This window comes from Centrocercus urophasianus, unplaced genomic scaffold, assembly GCF_019232065.1.
Source record: "Centrocercus urophasianus isolate 14NV4802_14NV808 unplaced genomic scaffold, USGS_Curo_1.0 seq_18, whole genome shotgun sequence".
Lineage (NCBI taxonomy): Eukaryota > Metazoa > Chordata > Aves > Galliformes > Phasianidae > Centrocercus > Centrocercus urophasianus.
In genome coordinates this window covers 19,404,521-19,429,405 of record NW_024884733.1, presented here as the reverse complement: position 1 = coordinate 19,429,405, position 24,885 = coordinate 19,404,521, and the positions used below count along the sequence as shown (strand labels likewise).

The following is a 24,885-nucleotide window of genomic DNA, read 5'->3' as shown; positions in this document are numbered from 1 at the left end:
GGGACATGCTGAGTCCAGTCAGTGCAGTGTCCTCCTGTACTGGCAGGAGTATGTTCAGAGGAAGGTACAGACTCTGCGGGCCTCCCATTCTCGCGGGGGGATGAATGGCAGCTTCTCACCCCAGCCAGTGCAGAGGGAGAGGGGAGATGCTGTCAGTTAGCTATAGTGAGAGCTGGCAGAGCTCACACAGCAGCTTGCAGAGCACCGTCAACACATTCCTCTGGCTCAAGCCAGTGCTTTAAGTCTCTTGCTTTTCTAACACAGGAGTCTGCTAATAATGTAAATAAGTATAACCTTCAGAATTTCTGTCCAATTTACAAGTCAAATCTATGGGCAAGCAAAGCCCATGAAGCCACCTTAAAGGCTGCTGGAAATTTTGTTGTTCTTCATTTATTGCAGCAATGAATTTTCCCTTTTAATTAAAATTTACAATTTTATTTTTATTTTTTCATCATCTTTTTGGATCAGGATCTGAGGAGGAGGATTGGAGGCTTTGCAAGAGCAGCACAGGGAAAATTACTGTGAATCTTAGAACAATTTCAACGGACAATAGCATAACTCAGAGGTTTGGTTAAACCAGCAGACTGTCAAAAGTGAGATTCGCTGACATTCACCCCAAGCACAGGCGGTGTGAGAGCTCCATGCTGCTGTGCTGTGCAGACAGTGCTCCCAGAGAAAGCAAAGTGGAACCAGCGCTGTGCAACCTGAGCCTGTGCCCGGATCCCAGAGGGCAGGGAAGAAGGATGGCAAGGAGATGGGGTCCTGCTCGCTGGGGACAGTGCAGTGAGGATGGAGGGCAGCAGGCAACACATCGGCCACAAAGGTTGAGACTGAGAAGCGTTAATAATTCAGCATGCATTAACATGCACACTTCTTGCCTTGAGAGCAAAGAGCACCAATCGATTGCCTGGCTCCTTTCACCACAGGAGTGGCTGCTTTCTAAGATCTCAGGTTCCCGCTGAGAGTGACGTTACCCCCTCCCCCTCCAGGGAGCCAGGAACCCTCTCCCTGCTGCTGTCTGCAAGGAGTGGAGGTTCTGAGCTACGGATGCCAGTGATCAAGGCTCTCAGGCTGGTGCTGTCAGCCCCTCTGGCATGCTGAGACACTGCTGGCATGCAGCAAGGAAACACAGCAGCACCAGGAAGGCATGCCCATGCTTCTGAAACAGCATGATGCTGCTAGGGAAGGGGAAACCAAGCTGCTTCTCCCTGCTGGCTGTCTTGGCCACAGTGGAGCTGAGCAAATGACAGTGCTAACACCCCTGACTCCAGCTTGCAGAGATGCATGGCACTGCTGTCTCCCCCCTTCTGCTCCTCCTCTGACCCAAGGACAAGCCACCTGAGCTCTGCTCTAAAAGAGGGCTGGGTGAGAAGGATGATGCATGGTGCACAGTGCTCTCAGCCCAGCCACACTTCCACTTTGCCCCAAACTCCTGCTCTACTCAGCAATGCCTCCTCCAAGTTGGGAAGGAATGAATTTAAGAGATATCCTCAACCACGATCGTAAGTCTCCACGGTTTACTCATCTACAGACACCTTTCATCTCTCCCTAGTGTCATCATTTTAAGGAAGGACTTCAAATGGAAAGGCGGTTGTTGGTGTCTCACAATCTATTGACAGAATCAACAGCAGGAGAGGAAAAATTGGAACCAGAAAAAATGCATTTACAGTCTAATCTTGTGCTCAAACAATGCTGTACTATTTATGCTCCCAATGCATCCTTGAGTGCTGACATTTTATAGACAATTTCCAAAACAGGGCCTTGCCATTTTTGGATTATATTTCAGCTATAACTTTTAGGTCTAATTATTTGTGCTGACAACCACATATAAAAGAGGATATATCATTACAGTGGTGCAGCACTGGAGACACATCAGCATTCAGCATACTGACATACTAATAGCAAAGTAGGGAAGAGCAAGATTGTGGAGCTGTGCAATTTGCATTCACTCTCTGAAATTTCTCTGATGAAAATAACACAACATTAAGGAGGAGAGTAAGAGAAAGGATCCACTGTATCAAGATAAAATAACTCGTTAATAAATAACCTTGTAGCACTCACAGAGCAATAATTAAATGCATGGGTGAGCAGTACACAGTTTTAAGTAAAGCTGAAAAAACGTAAGATGTAATTATCAGCACCAAACAAATTATAAGTACGGCAAATCCCATTGGAATATTTAGAAACTAATTTCTGTCTTCATATTAAATATTTGCGTACCTGGCTATTTTTGGTGGGGTGGGAAGGAAGGGTCGACAAAAGGAATGGGAAATTACCTGCTCCTGCTGGCTTATATCCATTCTGGGCTGCCTCCCCTCCACTGAAGCATGCAGCCAAACCATCCAGTGCCCTGTCAGAGGTTTGTTCTCCAGAGGCACCTGAGCCATCACAGCAGTGCTCCAAACGCACTGAAATCTGGGAGGCTTTAGGCTTTGGTTTTAATTTCCTTCCTTTTCCTCCTTGCTCTCATTTTCCATCGTTGTCTTGGACCCAGGTAATTTTATCCTCCGTGAAATCTATTTTTAGTTGGTAAACAACAAGGGCCCTATGTCTCTGTACAATCTAAATGAGAGCACGTTCCAGGCAGAGTGAAGGCAGCGTAGTGGAACAACTGCTATGACAACTTGTTAAAACTTGTTCCAGTGATGATTATAAGATCAACTCACACAGCTGCCTGATGGCGCATGTGTGGGGAGCCAGGGAGTCCCACCGTGCTACCCAGGAGCAACCCTGGGACACATGGCCATCTGAGCATCTCTCTCTTTTCCAGCACGTGCAGATGGATCCACATGGCACCTCAGTGAGGGAGATATCTCTTGAGGTCCTCTGCAGGCCACCAAAGGCCTCCCTGGGCCATCCCAGAACGGCTGAGGCCACTTCTGAGTTCCCTGCTCACCTACCAGCAATAGCAAGACCCAACCCCAGGGATGAGAAGACAGGAAACACTGCCCTGGCACCACACACGCAAAGGACCTTGGCCAACACAGACAGCTGGGAGCTGGCCACCGCCCGCGTGGGGACAGCAGGAGGGCAGCTGGAGGAGCAGGTCCTTCTCCAGCTGAGACCAAAGCCAAGTTTTACTCCCTCTGAGAAAGTCAAAACTCTTAAAGCCACATGAGGACCTGCTCCCCCTAGAACTTGTGAAGGACTGGAGCTACTCTGACTTCCAAAGTCTGCTCATGACCTCTGGCCAGAAAGCAGCAGCAGTTTAGAGGTATTAGGTAGGCACCTAGCAGAGGTAGTGGGTTAGAGAAGGAAAGCAGCAGCATGCACTTACTCCCACCCTACCTTTGAAAAAAAACATCCTGGCTGGTATTTGCATGGAAAATGTATTCTGTGCATTTTAAAACTCAAGCAACAAAGACATGCAAGCAACGTATCAATGCCATCACCAGAGTCACAGCAAACAGTAAGCAGATTTCATCGGGCACACTGTGGCCGTGCCTGGAAGGGAGCCAGAGTCTGCAGGGCCCCCTCCCCTTTTGGGGATGGCTCTCCTCTCCCTACTGGAAAAGTCCCATCTGACGTGGCGTACTGTAGGTGGATAAGAAGTGAAAAGGACCAACCTTCTCGCTGATCTGAGAGATGAAAGTTTGTTTTGTTTGATGGCAGAGTGCGATGAAGATGAGGAGGGAATAAAAAAAGACAAGGAAAAACACAGAGAGTAAAAACAGGCCAAGCTTCATCTGTCCGCACACCACTGAAACGACAAGACAAGACTACAGAGGTCAGCCACGACTTCCCACCGTGCACACAGGCCCCTCTGTGCCAGGGACAGGAGCGAGCCACTCCTGCACCGCTCTGGCCCGGAGCAGGGCCAGCCCCTGTGCCCCACTGCCAGCCCCGGGCGGAGGGACCCACGCTTACTCACGTGGAGGGAGCTTCGGGGCGGCCCCGCACTGGGCCAGGTGCTGGAAGCACAGACACGTGCAAAACACACACAGCAAGGGACTCCAGCCATCACACGGACGGACACGCTCCCATGCACCCACTCCGGCTATCAAGATGATGGCAAAGGCACTTTAAACCCATTGACCACACACTAGGAAAAGCATGTCGATCCGAATTGTATCAAGTGTGAAAGAAAAACTCCAAGTGGTGGATGGAAAATCTTCTACCATGAAGAGCTGCTCCCGCTCTCCAAACAAAGAGCTACACGTAGCAGAGAGATATTAGGCAAGTTACAGGCATGCGCAGGCTTGGCTGGGCTCACTTTCGGGAGAGCCTCATTGGTACCCTTTGCTGCGAGTGAGAGACAGACAAGAAATCAGGACAAAGACACCCAGAGAGAATTGAGCAGATCCCAGATTTTGTTCCTGCGGGAGAGACAGTAGAAGGTTAGTTGCATTTTCCTCATCGACAAGGGAGATCTTATTTCTTTAGCAGGAGTGACCTCACTCCAACTATGGATCTATGGCGTATCAGTTGTAATTGAACCCTCGCTGAGAGAATACAGAAGTGGATTTGATAGTTAAAGACTGCTTATGAGTCACATTTCTGACGGGAGAAGGAGGAGGTGGGGGGAGGAATTTGCTTTCCAGCAGAAACGCTGCAAATGAGAGAACAGCATGTGGCATCATACAGTGCACAGGACAGTCAGCCATTTCCTGCGATTAGAGGACAAGATTTTAACCAACACTGACACGGTACAGACCAGGCAACAAAGTGCCAATAACAGCTACAAGCGTGGCCTGTGAAGTGCAACGGAGCTTGGAAGAGAACAGCAGAACAGTTGTTTTGATTGCTTCAAGCCAGGGGGACCAACCTGCTGCGCTCACTGGGACTGCGTGACTGAAGGGTGAGAGGCTGACTGAGGGCATGAGCCCAGGGAATGGTGCTCCAGCAGCCGTGGAACAGGCAGCCCCACCAGAAGGATGTCCATGCTATGGGTGCTGCTGCCCCGGGGAGCCCGGTGGGACCGCCCTGCTCAGCACACACAGCTCCAGCTTGCCCAGCGTGTTGACACTTGAGCTTAGAGTTGGAAAGGCGAGGAGACACATGTGAAACACGCTAATTCAAACAGATTACTTTCCGGTCTGTCAAACTGGAACGGGTTTGGGGCCTGCTATTCGTCACTAATTGCCGGATTATCTCTTAATCTCTAATTATATTTGTGGCTTATGGGGAATAAAAGCCAGTAACAGGGCATTTTGGAGCAGCTGTAAGGAGAGAGGAAACACCTGGGCAGAAAGTTCTTGCTCCATTCCCTTCACTTTATGCTTAAGCAGCTGCTGCTTTATCTCAGATGAACCTGATAAATGGTAAATCGAAAGTTTCATCTCTTTACAGATCCCATTCACATTCTGTCTTATCTCCACTTCTCCATCCATGTCATTCCTAAGCTAAAAGGCATGTTTTACCAGGCTGTTGGTCTTTTTGTTGGTGGTGTCTATTTCTTTCCCTTTCTTCCTTTCCCCAACAAACAAAGGGCTCTGAGCAGTGACAGCAAGAGGCACCTGCCCCTCAGGTGGGCATGGTGGAGGGTTAAGGCTGGAATTGCCCCCCCAGCCCACCCTGCTCACAAACCTGGGCTGCCTGGCTCATCACCCAAACACACAGGTCTGCGTGAGGCAAAGCAAGCAATGGCATAGCAGAAGTGCCAACATAGGATAGGCTGCCCCAGAAGGTGAAAGCAGCACAGCAGCAAGGAGCGAGGCTGTGTCAGAGACACGTCTGCCAGTCCTGACTGTCAGGTGGCTCCAGTGCTCTGCAGACAGAAATCCTCACGCTGATTGCCTTTGGCTTTTACTGGGCTGCAGACACGCTCATTTTCTGCAGCAGCAGCAATACTCTAACCACAGCTGCTCATTGCAGAAAGAATAAGCTTGGGCTTATGGGGAGCTTTGCTTTGTGAATTCTCGGGCATCAGCTCCCTGAAACCAGGCAGGGGCTATGGCCAGGTTGTGAATGCACAAGTCAGAGTTTAGATAGCTAGCCCAAACAAAGGAACACGTTTCTAAAGCTTTTCAGAAGGGGAAACTAATACTTTCCTGAAGGCAACAAGAAAGTTCATTATCTCAATTGGCTCTGCAATTCTGCTGGGAGCTGACAGCATCTGCCCTGTGATGAAATCCCTCTGGTGCTATGCAAGATGCTAATATAAAGGCAAACCCAGCCACTCTGGAATCCAAAAGGCATAGAGGTGAACAAAAACCCAGAGGGGGATGAACCTGTTCCTGCTTATCGCTAAAAGCACATCTTGTGTCTCAAGGACTCCACATAAATCAGATTTTATTTTTTACAGCTTTTAAAGGTCTAGAGGAACAAAAGGACAGATTGCCTTTTTTTACGCCAGATTACATGAGAATAAGACAACCTCCCATTACACACAATAACAATGTGCTCCTGCCACAGTGATGAGTATATTCCATTCCGGAGACAGACAGGATGCTCAGGTCGCCCAAACATCCCTTGCCATTCAGAGCGCACACACATGCACCATGAATTCAATTAAGAGCAGAAAATCTCAGAGCACCAGAGATGGATCTCCTAACCCTCTGTGCAAGGGGATATGAAAGGGGAGGGGGTGGACATTGAGTCGGCACAGACACGCAGACCTAATTGTTCCACAGATGTCTATGCAGACCATGCAGTAAGGAGGGGGAAACAGGCTTCCAAATCCATTTCTGTATTGTGCTGTCAGGCACCGAGCCACCAGCAAGTCTTCTTCTGTTTTCCATAAAGGTCATTTTACAAATAATTAGGCTTGAGCCTTGCATTTCACTGTTAACCACCGAAAGACTTTGCAAGGAATAAAGATGCCTCTGCCTGAAGTGCAGCTGCTATGACTTTGATGAGAGCAGTAGCTTCAGTGAGGAGCAGTGCCCAGAGATAGAAGAGTTAAAAATACTGAGATCCCATAAAAAGGAGCACGCTTTCTTCATTGAGGGGTCATTGCTCTGCGTCAGATGGCTCTGTCATAGTATCACCTTGAGGTCAGGGCCGCACAGAGAATACACACGGAGATCACAGCCCTTCACACCCATGGCCCTTCCCAGCCACACGCCAGTAGCTTAGGGGTGGTTGCTCTGTGACCTCTGGTGCAGACTGATTTGCTTTCTGATGGTGCAGGGCAGAGGCTGTCTGAAGCAGCAGTCTGGGTCATCCGGGTGGATTCAGCCTGTCACCAAGTGTCCCCTCGCTGGTCCTGCTCCTCACTGCTGGCTGCTGGGCCCTGGAGCTCCAGCAGTGCCTCTCACTGCTCAGGGACTGTCATCCATCTGAGCTGATAGGGTGGCTTAGCAGAGCTCTGCCAGGAGGGCAGGGCAGGGAACAAATGTGTTCTGTTACCCAGCCACTTCTCAGGCATCTCCAGCTCTGCTCTCACCACTACTCTCAGCTTTTATTCTTCCAGCAATACCCTCAAGCTTTGACTGCCGTTGCTATTTTAGCTGTTATAACATTACATAAGCACAAAATGTCCTTTTTGAAGGCTCCAAGTCTTGTTGCTCCAGGCCAGTGTCAGTCATTCAGAATTATTATTTACACAAGGTCCCCTCTGCAGCAAGCATCACACAGCTGCAAGTGGCCATCTCAGTGAGCTCCCAGTGCAAAACCCTGCCAAGGGCAGAGAACCACTGCTGGGGATGGAGCTGCAGCCCTTGGCTCATGTTGGGTGACGGCTCCTCAGTGAAAACTGGAGAATCAAACTTCAGACTCCAACACGTTTCCCTGCTGCCACATGAGATACCAGCCTGGCCCTTCAAAAGGCTGATTGAGAAAGCACAGATTTTTGTAGTAAAACCATTTCTATTTATGGCAATCTCATATACTGCTTTGTGATCTGGGGACTGAGGAGACACTTCAGTTTTAAATTGTCTTTTCTTTACAAGCAGCTGTGCAGCTGCCTTGGAGGCTGGAAAGCAGCATCTAGAAGTGAAAACTGGGAAACAGCTTTCTTGTTTAAGTATGTGGTCACTACTCCTGTAAGGACTATTCTAATAGCAGATACTGCTCACTGTTGGATGCTTGCATGCAAGGTTGGGGAACACAGCTTGCAAACCCCACAGAGTTTTGTATGGTTTTTCTTACACACAGTCCTTCAGCTCATCTCCTTCACTGAACAAACAATAACGCCACAGACAGAGAAAGCGAAGGGCAGAAAAAAACCTTTCATATGGGAAAAGAGATCCACAGAGGCCACTGCCTTCACAGGAATGTCACAGGGCCAGGCCTTAAGCTGAAAACACTCCTCTTTGTGCAGATGTCCCTGAAGACGAAGGCAAACGAAGAGTGAAATGTATTCAGAAAAACCCAATGGCCCACATGAATCGGTGGCATTATTCTTTACTCCCAGCGACCACAATGAGATGACACTAGCTTTTCTCCATGCAAGGCCCACTCTCCCTTCCACACTTAAATCAATTTCTTGTATGTCTTGAATCAACTTCTAGGATTTTTGCTGCTAAATTAGACAGTAAGCTCTGTGGATTAGAGGAATCATCTTCCATATGTTTCTATTCCCTTCTGCTCTCCCTGCAGCACCATCAGTCCCAAATCTAATCACTGTTATGAGATATTGTGGTACATGTAGCCACGGACCACCACTGGATTAGTGCTTCTTTGTAGAGGGAAAAACATCCACGGCAAGCATGCTTGTGCTGGCAGGGCAGGCTGGGAACACGTCACTGCCCTTCCACAGACAGCCACTGTGGCCTGGCATGCTCTCTGCCCTTGGCTTTCATTCTGTCCTTGCTCCTCCAGTGTTTCCTTCTACCCTGCATGCCTGGGGCTGCAGGGCAGCAGCAGGAAGGAGCCCACTCACAGTGCTGCTCCCAGCCCCGTCCTCGCTCTGCAGCAGCAGATAGACCTGTCAGTCCCGAAACAGGCAGCTTCTGAGGGTTGCTTTCCAGCACACTTAGTAAGATGAAAATAATAGCTTCAAGGAAAATGCATCCATTTTCCTTTACAAATCCCTGGTGTGGAAATGTTTTAACTTTTAATGAAGTCCATCTGTGCAGAAGTGCTGGCTCTGAAGGATTCACAGAGACGAGGTGCTGGTGTACCCGGCTCCTTCCTCCTCCTGTTCTTTCATTGATACAGGAAGCCCTGAGCAGTGCCTGGATGCTCCTTCTACGCCACCAGAATCTTCCTTTGTTAGTGTGAAAAGTATGATAAAGATGCTAATGTGCTTTCCAGCTCAGCACACCCACAAAGGATTACCTGGGAGGCTCGGAAAGGGGAGGACACGATCAAAAACACAAACCTCAAGAGTCAAAGAGACAAACAAACATTTGAACTATTAATAAAACAAGAGTCTGTAAAGGAGAGCGGGTACAAGTGCTCCTGAGAATTACAGAGGGTGGAAATTAGTGATGCTGTTCAGACCTGCAGAGCAACGCGCTCAGCCTTGCTTTCCCAGAAAGTGCCCAACTTCCTGGGTATTGGCCACAATGAGGTCAATCATTACGAAACCACTGTGTGGTGGTGGTGCAGCAGATGCACTTAATTTCCGCTGTAATTTAGCATTAATTAATGTCTTCTGCAGTAAAGTTGCAGGCACTTCCTAAAGGCTCTACTGGATGTCACCGATCCTTCTAATGGCAACGCTGTAGGACAATCACAAGAGAAAAAGACATCAAGGGTTCTTTATTCTACATCCCAGATGTCAGAAAGGAAGGTATTTCCATTTTCCCCTTTCTCGTTAAAGAAATAAAACACCCTGTTGACTTGACTAACTTTTTGCAGTCATTAGCTGTCAGAGCAACGACAGGGTATTTTCTGTACAACATTAGCTATCATAAACTGTAAGCACAAGATGTAAGCATAAATACTACCTAGGCCCCAGCACGCACAGAATTTCATGCGATAGTAATTTATGGGGTACCCGGTCTTAAATATACAGCGGAGCTTTATCAGGATCACACAGGCTAGAGACTGACATTGTAAAGATTATGTGCAATAAAAAAGCTTGTTCCAGAAATTTATGTGTAAGAAAATGGTGGTTAACAGCGAGGCATATGTCTAAGAACATGCTCTCTAGTGAATGTCAGGATCCTCTCCCATGTGCCAACCACCCAAGGCCCATGCTCAGCCCAACATGGACAGGTGAACCTTGCTGAGCAGCGACTCAGGTGTAAGACTCAGTACATCCCTCAGACTTACAGGACTCACTTGCTAAACAAAGAGCATTCGTTAGTAAGAAATCAGAACACTGCAAGAGGAGCTTTTTCTATTCCTTGAAGTTGCCATGCCTATTTCCAGCCACACTGCTCTAGGAAACACAGCACCAAGAATCTGAGTGTGCCACAGGAAGCAAACCATCCCCAAACGCTGCAGACGAACGCTGGGTACCTACACAGACCTACACAACAACAGCCAATGTGGTAGACAGGATCCTTTCCCTCAGAGTGCAAAGGGACAATCTGGGATGAGTTTTAGCACAGCTTGCCTGAAAAATGAACATGGAAGAATAGAGGGAGTTTAAAATCATACGCAATTACATTGTGAGAGTGAAATGAATGATTCCACTGCACAGACACAGCTTCATCTTCTGAATATGTTTAACTGGATCCTTCAGTCTTCCAAAGACTCCCATAATCCAAATTAGGCTGCAAAACAGAAAAGCAGTCCCCCAGAACAAGCAAAGACAACGATGCCAGAAGACACCCTTAGAAGCAAAGAGAAGAAAACACACATCATGTGAAGACTTGTTCACGCTCATGTCCTCTTCCCATACCAACCAATGTGTTGGTTTTTGTATTGTATTTTCTTTCTTCAAAACAGAGAGAGGAAGAAATGAAGATGAGATTTTATTATTAGACAGTTGGTTTACTATGTGAAAACAAAATCCGTTTCTAACTTCCTAGCAAATAATGCTTGCACCTGCACAAGAACCTTCTTTCTCTCCTTGGGAAAATCCATAACCACACTTGTCAGGGGTTCCTAACCAGTGGCTCTAGTTATACAGAGCTTCATATGAAGCAGCACTTTTTTCTTGCTGAAATTAACAGACAGGGTACAGAAGATTTTAGCCTTTGCCTTTTTCCGGGCTAACTCAAAACAGCTTCTATGTAGAAAAAGAGAACTGGCAAGAGACCATCCTGATGTAAAAGCTAGTTTTTCTGGTGTGCTGAAAATATTTTTGAATTGGCAACATAGCATAATGATTAGAAAATCACTTTACATGAATTGCAGCTAATTTCCAGCAGGTTCCCAGTGTGAGCCATTAATACCCAGAGGCTTAATCGTTGATGCATATAAGATGGATTAGGGCAACTCCAAAAAGCTGTTCAGTTTTTAAAGATACATATTCCAAAGCAGAGGCCTAAGTACCAGCTCACCTGTAGCTGGTGCATCAGAGCATGACCGGCTTTATACAACTGCACCAGAGGTTAGTTTGTACTTAAGAGGATTAAGCATCCCTCGCTCCCAATTAAAATAGCTGTGACACAAAGTTAAGGAGTTCAAGGGACAAAGAAATTCCAGTTCTGCCCATATTTTAGCATTTTACAGAACACCGTGCAAACAGCAGAAAGAGATTTCCAGTAAACACGAGTCAAACCCGACATGGATGGACGATACCCTTGAGCTCGATTCACCATTTTGTGGAGCAAATGGTCACATCACGCAATCCACAAAGTGTGACGGTGGCAGTAAGAGGGAACACACTCCTCTGTTGAAAGCCCCAGAACTCTTTGGGCAGGAGAGAAACCTCCTTGGGTGGAAGCTGCTCTTACCTCGAACATACAGGTTGGCTGGGGCAGAATAACGGGTTCCTGCGCTGTTGGTTGCAACACATTCATATTTGCCTTGGTCCGACTCCTCGCTGTTCTCTATTTGCAGAGCTCCTGCACACAAACAAGATGACACAGACAATTCAGGTTATGGTAAACCTGGTAATTGAACAGACAACCTCGGAAAAGGAAGGCCGTGCCCCACGCTTTTTACGTATCTTCCTGGATAAATATATTGTGGTGTTGTTCCCTGGACCCACAGGGTACCAGCATACAGCCACAAGGTACCCAGTCTGCTGTTAGAAGCTTGTGAAATCAATTATTGTTATTCTGTTTTTAATGCACAGCTACTGATGCATTTCCAACCACCCCAACTGCTTGTTTTCATTGCTGCAATAAAGGAAGAAAACATACACATACACACATATTAATTACAGCTTAGTATAGGACTGCCATCTAATAAGAGGACCTTTAATAAGCCTTTAATCAAAACAGCCAAACACAAAGCCCACTAACTGTAGCTGTTTGTTTCTTATCTGATGCACATAAAGCCTAGGAAATGCTCAACAAATTGCTACCTCCTTGCAGAAGCTGGCAGAGTCCCATCTCCCCACCCCTCCTCCCAGCCAATATCCCCTTTTGAGAAGAAAACACTGCCTTTCGTCAGCCTTCTCTCTGCCAGTGATCTCCTTGTCCTTTCAGATTGGATTATACTTGATATAAAACGATTAGAAACTCAGTTTAAGACATCAGATAAAGACACCAACACAATACACCCATTTTTCCAGCATGGTGCTGGTACGACAGCCAGCCTCCCTTCATCCTAGCAGCTCCTCCAGCCTTGGACCAGGAACATTTGCTTAGGCCAGCCTTCAGATTCCTCGGGACCTGATCCTACCCCTGAAATGGCAGACATACTCAGGGCGCATGAAATAATTGCAGTAATTGTCAGAGCACACAGTAGCAACTTACATGAGGAATCCATGCAGTGACCATGACAGGTGATGACGTTTTGCAGATGACTGCAAAACTGATCGCACCAAACTCCCCGAGTGGGGCTCCATACACAGGCTGAAAGAGGGGGGTGAAGAGAAGGAAAGAAGCAGGACTCTATGACAACAAGCTGGCATGGCAGGAGCCCATGGCCAGCGCTCTGCCTGCTTCCCTCAGGCAGTATGGCAGCAATTAAAGGCCTCCAAGTGCCTGGAAGAAGGGAACTCTGCTCACAAGCCATATACCCAACTAAAAGAGAGCATTAACCCCTTTGCTTGTAAGGATTTGAACTCATTTCTGCCTGCCACGGTTCAAAATGACCACTGAGAGCAGCACGGAGAATAGCTGGAGAAATTGCCTTCCCCTTCTTGCTGGTTCAAGCTGCAGAGGTCAAACTCAGTTTTTCATATCATCAGAACAGAAGAAAAACTAATGTGAATCAACCACTGCCACCTACATTATTTAGAAGGATAAATTGAGACTGTAGCATAAGTCTATATGTCATTGGGAAAAATGAACTTCCCTGGGTTCTGCCATATAATAAAAATGATGTACAGAGCCCTCCCTATTGTTGCATTAGTGCTGGAAACGAGGCTTCAGCTAGACAGAGAAAGCCTGTTTGCAGGACCCTTTCCACCTACCATCAAAAGCAGCTGCCAGCTTCCCCCAGCCCTGGCACTCTCTGGACACCCACAGCCCAAAGCCTACAGAGCTCTCCTGCTTAATTCGGGGAGAACAGTGAATTTCTACATGCAGCCTGTGAAAAACATCTCCAAGCAGACAGAAGCATGACAGGCAGTGGAGCAGGAGCAAGCTTCCCAACGCTGACAAGATACAGAGAATCAAGAGAATCTAGAAATGGAAAAGACCTATTAGATTATCTTGTGCATCCCTGGGGGCCAGGGCAGCATTGCTCCCTGTTGTAAATGTACTTGTGTTCTGTCCAATCCCATTTTAAATGCGCCGAGTGATAGGTCTTTCACCACTTCCTCAAGGAATTCATGCCACAGACTGGTTATGCTCTCTGTCAGGATGATTTTCCTGGAGCTCACCACATATTATCCCCTTCCTAATTTCTGCTCATTACTATGGGCACACATGTGCTGCAGAGTTCATTTTCTGTGCCCACATCGGGCTGGCAGGAGCTGTACGCTGCAAAACAAAACAAACTTTAAAATCAAAACCCGGATGTCATCACGCTGACCAACAGGCTCCTTCTGGGAGAGGCTGCAGCTCTCATCCCTGGGCTGAAAGCAGCTTCAGGAGCAGGAGGCAGTGCCTGCCAAGAAAAGAGTAAGACCCTCAGGTAACTGCAGGCAGACACACCGAGCCGTAGGTCCCTTTCAGGTCCCTTTCAGCCATCGAATGCACATCACTGGTATTTATATCCTTTAAACATATGCGATCCTGTGATCACCATGCCTCTTAAATGCCAGTTAGTCATCCTATTCTTTATCTCTAGGGACCTCAACAGCAGTGCTGGAGGGAGAAGAGCAAAACATAAAGAGGATGAAGAAAATGAAGACAGAGCTGAGTTACATGAAATTATTGCCTGTCAGCTCTGCAGCCAGAGCAGACTGCTTTCTGGAATCATACTGTAAACGTGTAACATATAACTGTCTACGAATGTTCAGGGACATCAGGCAAGGGATTCTGGCTTTGTGTTGGTACAGACTTCAAATTGTGGCATGTCAGGAAACAACCCAGAGAGCAGGAAGGAAACCTCTCAACTGAACCAGAAAAGAAGCAGTTAATGTGATAAATCATCATTAGACAAACATAAAGAGCCCTCAGCTCAGCTAACAGCACAAAGGGGAAGAATCACAGCACGCCGATGGCAGTCAGTGGGACTAAAGGGGTTGTTGTCTTGAAGAACAGCCTACAGCTGAGTGATGGATACAGGAGAGCACAGTGTGTCTCAGGGTACAGAGATTTCTGAACGAAGTTAAGAAGCTCAGACATGGCTGGGATCAGCAAACTGGAGACACTAAATGCATCTGAGCCCTGTGAAAAGTCTGCAAGTGTAAAATGCTGCAGGCTGGTCGTGTCATCCCTGAGAAGGGCAATAGCTTCACCTCTCGCAGAATTCAAACCTAGGCTGGACAAGGCATGAGGATCCACAGACAAGGAAGAACCAAATCCTGAGCAGCTCCTGTCTCAGTAGTTCATGGAAGCTACATCCAAAGACCTTCAACAGTGTACGGAGATCTCTGATTTCAAGAATCGCAAAGGACTGGGGATGTAGAGACCTGATTTCTATTCCTAGCTCTGCCAGCATCTCATCTTACAGTCCTCTGTGCCTTTGCCAACCAGGGCTAGGCAGGCTGATTTACTTATATTCATTACTTGGGTTTTATGCTGTGCAAGTTGCTGAATAAGGTCTTGTTCACACAGGATGTCATTGCAGACTTCTCGTCTGGTCTCCTCGAGTGCTCGGGTGCCAGGTGCTTTCTCATTTGCCTGACATGCAGTTAGATAGCACAGCTCCAGCAGATGCACGAGGACCATCTACCATCGGGATGCACACAGGTGTACAGAGAGCAGCAGAGAACAGAACAGCTGGTTAGAGAGCTTGTGGGGCTCTGCAGCGGTATGCACACATCAGAGCAAAACCTCTCCCTGCAGAGCAGCACCCAACCTCCGCAGCTCTCCAGCTGCAGCAGGGCCCAGCAGAAGAGGGGCAGCCATCCCTCATCGCACTGTCACCTCACGTCAGTCTCACTCATGGCTCAGATCTGTTCCCGATAACACATCTCAGCTTATCAGAGAGCTGTCCGCTCCCAAGGAAAACCCCTGGCTGCTCTCCAGTGCCAGGGAAAATGGTGACAAGGCAGAGCTTCCTGGGGCTGAGGCAGGAGCAGGCTCTGTTGACTGACAACCATCCCTTGTAGGTCCTTTACTCCATGCTGCTATCTCTCTGCCAGTGCCAGTCTCCTCTCCCAGCTTTTTCTTTTGCTCTTTAAACTTGGGCACAGACAGCATCCCCATTTGCAGCTTTCCGAGATACTTATCTATTCAAATATACTTGTGCTCAGGCAGAGTCATTAGTTGCAATGACAGTGCTTAAAAGAAGCATTTAAAAAGTGCACTGCACAGAGCATGGGGAAGGCAGATCCTGATAAGGGCCACTTCTTGGCAGCGCTGGGTGCTGCTGCACCACGGAGGGCTTGTCACTCTCCTCTATGTGACAAAGCAAATGGAAAAGCTCCAAGCTGCCATATAAATTGATTTCTCTGAAATCCTGCTCCATAGCTCATCAAGAGCAGAACACAAACACCCAGAGAGCGCAGCATGGAGCAGAACGTGGAAGCTCCGAGACACTGCTCTGCATCCATTGCAGTGGGAGCTCTGTCCTGGCAGCAGGAGCTGCTCTGTTACTCTAATGGGGTACTTGCTCAAGGACAATGAATGATCTTTTGCCCCGTTATAAAATTAGACATGGAATGAAAGGAGGCAGAGAAACCAGTCTGCTGTCACAGAAGCCCTTGTGATGCAGGTGTTAATGAAGACAGTGGTGCAACCAGGGCCCTTACCCCCAGGCAGATGGGAACAGGCACAACATGCCTATCCTGCATGCTAGAGCACATGGCTATCTATCCCAAACCGACACTGGCTATCTTGCAGCAGCATTCTTAGCCACCCTTTCAGCCACTGCTCAGGGCTCCAATCCTTCTTCTGCTAAAAACTCCCTCCCACAGAACAACCCTCCTAATAAAATCCAAGGAGCTGCAGAGCAGAGCCAGAGCCAGAGCCAAGGCCAGCTGAGACAAGAACTCTAAGTGTGAACACAGTGGGAAAAGGGACAATATGAGAGCCCTGACAGCCAAGGGACTGCAGTGTGACACCCCGGCTACTGACCAAGACAACAAACATTTGCTTTGGGAGCTGTGAAAAGCTGAAGGACACCAAAACCACACAAGAGCCACTAATAATGGAAATAAGCATTTCCCATATTCATTTGTCGTCATTTGTAACAGCAGCACCTCCCAGCTGTTACAGAGGAATGAATGCACCACACCTCCACTAGCCATCAGCAGCACCACTTACATAACCAAACACACAACAGATGTATTTTTGTTGTTAGTGTTCATTATGTTCATTACGCCTGAGAGGCAGGCAAGGGGCCTCTTCTGGATGGCAGTGCTAGTGAGAAATCGCTCTCCTGTGCTCCAGAGGCAGCTGCTGGTGGCACCTGACCACCGCCACTAAGCACGACTCAGGCAGAGGGAGGGAGAGAACCCAGTGTGCTCTGCAGCACATCGGTCTCCTTTTCAGACAGAGGAGCTGCAGGATGCTCTGATCTCTCACCAGCAGGTAAAGGAGATCTCAGGGGACTCCGCATCAGAAGCAAAGCCACAGCACTGTCAAACGCACAATGTTACCTGTGTGTGTTTCTAAAGGGACATGAGTCAATCTGACAGCCAAAAACGTGGCATGACAAACCTTTCCAGCCCTATCCCACCCAACCGCCCCTCTGACACTGTCTGCTCCACAAACGTATCTTTTTGTTTTTAAATTCTTTCTTTTTGTGTGTGTGTGTGTGTCTAAAAAAGCTCAGGCAACGGGAAAAATTCTTTCACATACCAAGTGCAATCAAATGTACAAACACATGCTCAAAAAGACAGCACAATTCTTTTAGCTTCCTCTAATCTCTCTGGATAGCTTTACGCTCCAGCTCTCAGGAAGGCATAGGAATGCTGGAGCTGTATTTAGATCAGTTCGCTCGGGACTGGAAAGGTTTAGCTGCAGCTACACAGAAGGTGGTGCAAGTGTTTACCTGGCTTCTCAGACAGACAGCTTCTGACACCCAAGTGAGCTGATCTAAAGTTAATTCAGACAGACCTCTGCTATGCTGATGTCTGCTGGGAAGAAATACTCTTATGTACAGGAACCTCAGTATTTCCTGTGGTGACAGCAAAGTAACAAATAAATCTGACTGCAGAGGGATAATGCCTGAGATGATGGTATTTCTTTACCTCCTCATGTGCATCCGATCTAATGCCTGCTCAGTCCAGCACCCACCTGAAACACAACTGTGCACTGCTGTCTCACAGCCTGGGGCAGGAAAATGCAGCCAGGTTTCACACACGGTTGAGCGAGTTGAATTCCAGAGAAATGCTAGAAATGAACACCTTATTTTCTGCTTTGAAAATAAGAAAGGAGCATAACGTGCTTAAACGTGGAGCTGCTGATACCATCTGCGGGTTACCTTAAGCAGTCAGCTATTGCCTAACTGATGGGCGCCTGCCAGCTCCGTGTCTTCCTGATGAACAAATAGGGGTTCCAAGATTTAATTACTACCTGGGGCAGTCCCTGAGGGGTAAAGACTTAAGCTACAAACTGAGACTTATGAATTATAGATGGCGGCTCCTCCCATTTCGGGGAAGCCAGAGATGTCTCGGACAAAAAGGACCAAATAAGTGCTGTGAAGATCAAACAAGATGGTTAGAAAAATCTCCCACAGTTTGGTGAGGAGTGCATGGAAGATGTTCGTAGGTTGTCCCCTTGCTAACCCCGTGCTGCTCCACGCAAGTGGGTCCTCTGCTGCTGCGGCTCAAAGGCCTGGGTATCACCTGATCCTCCCAAAGGCTCTGCACACACGGCTCCCACAGATGCAGTCACAGCAGCCATCAGATCAAAGCGAATCTGCCCTCCCACCCTCAACATCATTACCAAAAGGGTTCGTTAAGAGTCATTAGTTCACCCTTCCTTTCAGACCAAATGAATGGATTCCAAAGCATCCAACTTACCTTAATGAGGAACAAGAGTGCAGCTGGGTATAGAACATGGCAGAACAGTCACTTCTACACAGACACAACCTCACCATCACAAAAGCACTTTCATCTAATCTGTCGTTATCTTTAGAAATTCAATGACCTCCGTTTTAAATAAAAGGCATTAGGCTGACAGAAATCCTCTGGGAGAAGCCAGAGAGCAGCACGTGGCTTCTGTTTGCTCTCACAGAAATGTCATCTTTGACATTCAAACAGGACACATATATTTTAAATAATGTCAAGAACATTCTCAAAATACCTCATCAGGACTCAAACGGAGGTGGGAAGGGAAGGTGGGGGGGTGGGGAAGTTATGTTTCATGAGATGGATGGTTCCGTTTCACAGAGATGCGCTCGGTTCCCAAGCATGGAGCATCCACGCGGTTCTGGTGCTGAGTCACTAATGTCATCAGACAGGGCGAGAGCGCGGGGAGGCCCGGGATGGCCGTGCTGCATGCGGGCTGGCAGCGGGGAGCGCTCGGCTACTTAGCATTCCGTCTGTCATTTCGGTTTAGGATTTGCAATAGGAATAGGAGATGAAGAAATAGTTTAAGGAGATTGTAACAGCACAGCTGTCAATCGTGAGCGTTCCAAAGGGAGGAATGACAGATATGTAAGCCCATTCAAAGCAAAATAAGGTTTGCAGTCTTTTTGCCTGACCCAGATTTACTACAGAGGCATCTTAATGCAAATACGCATCAAACGGCAATTCACATTTGCTCTAAAATCACTTAACGGGAGCTGAAAACATTAACCCCCAGCAACAGAACCAGCTCCAGAGTCAGATTATTAACTTCCAGCGGTGATTCAGGGAAAAGAGGGAGGAGAGGAGAAAAGGGGAGAACTGAACGAATGAGGTTGTGTCAGTTTGTAGTGGTAGTCACTCTGTCGAGAAATCCAGGGGTCAGTCAACAGGGGTAACCAAACTCACAAGAGAACTCAGGAGGGCCTCAGCACATAGCGCTGATTAACACACTGACGTTAATCTGAAGGGACAGCTTTGAGTGTTTAGCCTAGAAAAGACAACACTCCAATTGGAAAGTCATTACTGGTGGACACAGACTTTGAAAACTAGCCAGGGACCATGCACACTGGGCTGTCAAACCATAGGTGGGTTTAATTAATGAAGGCTTAAAGCAGCCAGATATGTTTCCGATTCATTTATTTAACCAAATTTTTGCGCTACAAAGCACCGCTGGCATTTCTGCTCTAAAAGGGAGGTTTGGGGCAGCGCTTCCCCCCTCTGCTGCCACACTTGGAAGGCAAACATGGGCAATGCAAACAACATCCCAGAGCCAGATTTGCTCAAACTTTCAACAACTGATCTCCTTCTGATTACAGTTTCTTGCCTGTCAGCAGCAGCAGAAGAGAATTTGTTCTCTTGTGAAAATGTTACCTACTCACACCAAAGCAATTCATGTAACACAGCCCCCTCCCAGGAGACAGGAACCCCAGAGGCCACGACTGTTCAGGGAGCTCAGAGCCTTGCAGGAGCTGCAGGAGATGCCAACCCTCCCACGGCAGAGGCTAGGGACCGTTTTCCAGTTCGCAAACTTTCCATTGAATAACCCCCTTTCAACAGTGCAAAATCGCAATGGATGAGTCTACAAGAAGTCACGCTAAAAACCAACCAAAATAAACACACTAGTGGGAGAGTGCGGATGAGTGAGAGCGCTGGCGGAGTTAGGGCTGAGAGTAAAGCTGGAGATGAGCAACACTGGAGGAGAAGGGACAAGGCAGACAGGAGATGGAGTGACGTGACAACTGGAGGCACATTTCAGCATTCTTACCTCTGATCGGTGTACCACCTGGTGAGGTAATTTGAATGCAAATAAGATTAGAGAGAAGCATTAGTACAAAGAGGAAAGGAAGAAAATTATAACTAAAAAAGCAGAAAGTTTTTTTCAAGCTAGAATTTGTATTAGCGCGATAGGAATAAACAAAAAAGAAACTGATGTGCAGTAAAAGTCAGAGTGACACTCTCGGGGGGTTAGTAAAGCTCATCGCTTCCAGGAGTGCAGCACCCAGCCTCGCATCTCACCATTGCTGCCACTGGGGACACGGCGCGGGCTGAGCTGCCGCTGCCGGCTGGCCTCACTGCTGGCATTCGCCCCACCAGTGCTCAAGCAGTTGAGATGGAGGACACGTCGGGAGGATGATGCGGTGCCCCTTCATTCCTTACAGAACAAGGAGTGCGTGGCCTGGGGCTGTGTGACGCGAGTGCTGGGCAGGAGGGGTGGCAAGCGCATGGTGGCGGGCACTAGGTGCAGTTTCGCTATGTTAGAATGACCAGTGGGACAAAATCCGCTTGCTTAAAGAAATTAAACTTGGGAGAGAGTGTAACAAATCAGTTTCGAGCTATTCTCCGCATTTGCCTAAACCATGCATTGGGTCCCCTGCGGCACAGAAATCGGTGTCATGCAGAATTAACTTTACACAGAGAAGTATTTCTAAACGAAGTGGTTTCTGGTAACGTAAGAACGGCACGCTAGCCAGACCTCTGTCGTTCCTGCCTGATTTGGATGCTGGCTGGAGGAAGGAATCCCACCCTCTTTATAAGGCACCGGAGATAATTTTACATGCTGTAATGAAAAGTATCTTATAAGGAGGGCTTCTCTGGGACTGAGGTTCAGTTATCCTATTGCAGTGATCTGTGAAGGTTTGTTTCTGAGGTCAATGTGTTTAGCAAGTGGAAAACCCACTGGTCAGTGTCTTGAGTTCAGTGCACGATCAATAATGATGCATGATTCACAGGGAGATGCTCCAGCTGGGCAAATTGGCAGGGAACCCTTCTACTCCCCACTTTTGTCCCCTTGGTCTTATTTTGCACATATGAAGGCTGTTAGTATAAGGGAGAGATTCATGCAGATCGAATCCATAGGCAGTTCATGGTATGTGTTGGTTTTATGCAGATTTGTAAGATCTGAATACCAAGCACTTACCAAAGAAAACTGAGGAGTTTAAACAGACAGAAAAACAGGGTTAAACAGGACACAGTGTGTCAGATCATGTTCAGTGTATTGATTAATAAATACCAGTATGCATACAAGAGTGTCGTGTATCTCAGATTTACAGCTCATTCCATTATCCACAACAATGATCACCCAATGGAAAGAAAGACAGAAAAGAATTTCTGTAAATACAAAGAAGCATATTTTAAGCATGTTTAACTTGCCTCTTAAAAAGTAATTACAATATTTATACTTATTCTCTGTCTTTCCTAACTACCCTCCCTTTAGGCAGAGTCCTTTTTCTAAGCAGGAGCAGCAATTCAAACTACTCATTTTAGCATTTTCCTCTGCCAAGATGACATTACCCCATCTTAACTTTATGTCTAGTTATATTTTCTGACACATTCTATCCACACATCACTGAAGCATCAGGAAAGATCCTGCAGTCACTGAAGCTGTGGGTAATCTCTCCCTTACAATAATAAATCTGCTGCTTATTTATCTATCTTAGTAACTATCACTGCCCTTGATGCCCTTATAGCCAGAGATACTTGCACAGAAAAGCACAGCCGTGGAAAATGGGGTTATTTCTCTTCGCCTGTTTGGAAAGTTTGCCAAGGGTTATTTTTGTTCTGTTTGGTCTAGGGCCTCCCTCCACCCCCTTCTATCATTCTCAGAATTAAGAAAAGCATCACCACAGTGTGTCACTTCCCATGGGAACTGTGCAGTGACTTTGAGCACGAGCCCAAGGGGCAGAAAACAGGACTTCCTTCTCTCTCATCTGGCAGAAATAGGGTTTGTTGTTCTCTCCTAGAACTGAAAAGATTTGCAGCAAATCTTTAGATCTACTCCCTGCAGAGGCTAAACCCTTCCTCTAATATGCAATTGTCTACACAGAGCTTTAGGAGCAACTGCATACTTGAAGCAGATTCCCTAACATGCAAGTATGACCAGCTCGTTTTTCCTGCATTAAGTCTCAGTCCTCCCAGTCTCAGAATGTAAGCCAATCCTTGTGGGAGCAGCAGAGAGGCACACCATATTCAGCACACTGTTTGTTCTGGGTCTCTCTCACCTCTGCAAAGTTAAGATGCTCAGCCTTAACAGTCTGCTCAGAGGACACAGCTGGGGCAATGAACAAGGTTTCCCTGTTGGTCTCTAAATTTCCTCTTCTAGAAGGAATCAAAGTTCCTGTTCTCCCTTCACATATGCCATCATATGACAACCCATCTCTGACTACCGTCCTTTCAGGCTGTCTCTCACAAGGACCGAATCACAGCATGTAGGCCACACAGTGCCTGCCAAGCCTGTCAAGTGACAGAGGTGCCATCACATGAACCATTATTGAAGCTGTCTTGTGATCATGAGGTTTCTTTATACAAAGGGCACCTCAAGATCAAACCTTCAAGCCTAGGGTGGTTGGAGGGCATATGGGGTGAGTAGCACCTCATACAATCACTTCAGCAGGAATAAATGCTGACCCTGATGTACTGGAAGTGAGCAGCCAAGCAGCCAAAGCAAAGAAAAACATAGGATGATGTTGGAAAATTCCCTGGGATTATTTGTATCAGTATTTCCTAGCGTGGAGGAGGCTTTGCTGGAGAAAGTACTTCACTTTGCTGACATCAACTCTTCCCAGACAAATCATTTCGTTATAGGAAACTATTTTATCTCTATCAAAAAAATCAAAGCAACGTCAAAGACAGAAATCAAAGCTCTTGCTGGCCACAACTAGGCATTAGGGTAATGCAAACGTGAATCTCGATTGCAATGGCAAGACTGTGTGAATCACACTGCTGCTGTGTGGGCCTCAGACAGCAAGACCTAGATGTGCAGTACAGGTTCTTCAAGGACATAAAACTTCAACTATCAAATGCTTGGCCATGTGACTGTTTCAACCTTTATCCTGTTAGTCCATTCTCTGAGTGAGCATCCATCCTGTGTTTGGGTTTCCCGATCTTTTCTTGGATAATACTACCCAATCTCCATTCTTTTGGGCTATTCTTATACTCATTGTCTTACGTTGTTGCTTATCTCTTGTTTGGACTTGAAGTTGTATCTTGCCAGGTGTTGAATGCCTTTTGCTGGGGCCTGAATGCCGGCTATCCACAGTGAAGCAGGACAGAGCAGTCACCATCCACGCTGCCATTTCACAGGCACCACCTCTTCTTGCAGGTTCGCTGTGTATGTTGGGTATGTTTCTGGTTTCCACGTAAGTAGTGCTTCTTCCCATGGGAACAAGACTAAAATGAAAATGCTTGCTGGAAACTACAAGCATAAATGCAGTGAGATGATCTGGTGAGCAGCTTCCTACTGCTTCTTCGTTAGAGGCACCCACACTTTCCCAGACAGTGAATGAAGTCACCTGCAGAGCCCTCTCTGATACTTCACTGGCTTTTAATTGCCTGAAAGCCACACTAGGGTCTAGAGCACGGTTCTGTAACTCAGTTAATTGATGGTGATTAAAAAAGAATGATGCTTGTTGTAACATCAAGTTCTCTAATAGATGCAAGATGGCAATGCTCCCTGAATTTCTGCACATGGCAAAGACATCTTCTTGTTAACGGTCAAGATGTCTGTTTATTCTAATGGGACAGTTTGTTCAGAAGCTTTCTGAAGAACGAGGTGGAAGAACAATTCAAGTACGAAACTCGCTGGAAGTATTCAAGAGTTTTGTGAGTGTGAACACCACCACAGTTGCTTTGAAGTCTTTAGGAGCTTGTGATCCAAGAATCCTTATGGAATAGCTGTGAAGCCTCAGTACAATCTGGTCTATGTTGAAACAGTTTCTGCCACATCATGCACTAATTTTAAAACATGGTTGGAGGTGCAGTACTGACCCATGTGGGCCAGAACCCTCATATGGGCATTATTTGCTACTACAGTCCCCTGATCGTTTTAAAATCAGTTCAGCCAAACAGGTTTTAAAATGAACTGGTGTGCCGGGGAGGTTTCCCAGCCCAGAGCTGGCCTCAGATTTTGTGTCAGTGACTGAGAAGGAATGACCAAAGCTAAGCACCCTTGGCAAGAACAAGGAGTTGTCCTGAGTCACTGCATTTGCAGAAAAGCAGCTTCTCAACAAGAGGTGGGAAGTACTAACAAGATGAGCAAGGGAGAATTTTGCTACAACCAGCATGAGTCAGAGACACTGCCTTTGCCTTGATCTGTGATAACAGAGATGAAAATCTGTGTTTATTTGTGTTCTCATCTCTAGAGCAATTACCTGAACACGTACTGGCAAAACAACCCAAGAGGTGGACTCAGAATGAATTAAGCATTATACTGGAGGAAAGATCTATGTACTGGGATGGGGGGAAAGAGGAAAAAGCCTTCTAAATATAAAAAGTTATGTTAACTACCAGGAGGTTTAATAAGGAAAATGCATATATGCAAATATAATTGCAATTAGGAAATAAGGATAGCAGGGCACAGGGCAGACATAAGTTGCATATTTGCTCCTGACAGACATCATTATTCTAGGGTCAAAAGAGCCTAA

The 24,885-nt window shown here is 47.0% G+C and overlaps 1 protein-coding gene across 2 annotated transcripts in view; it reads right to left on the bottom strand.

Annotated features, from left to right (window-relative positions):
- Positions 1 to 24,885, bottom strand: part of PTPRF (protein tyrosine phosphatase receptor type F) — a 292,857-nt gene that overhangs the window by 65,980 nt on the left and 201,992 nt on the right. For both annotated transcript variants that reach the window (XM_042819454.1, XM_042819455.1), the window contains exon 7: positions 11,679 to 11,789. In XM_042819454.1, coding sequence (XP_042675388.1) covers positions 11,679 to 11,789 — 111 coding nt within the window. The remainder of the gene's footprint in view (positions 1 to 11,678; positions 11,790 to 24,885) is intronic.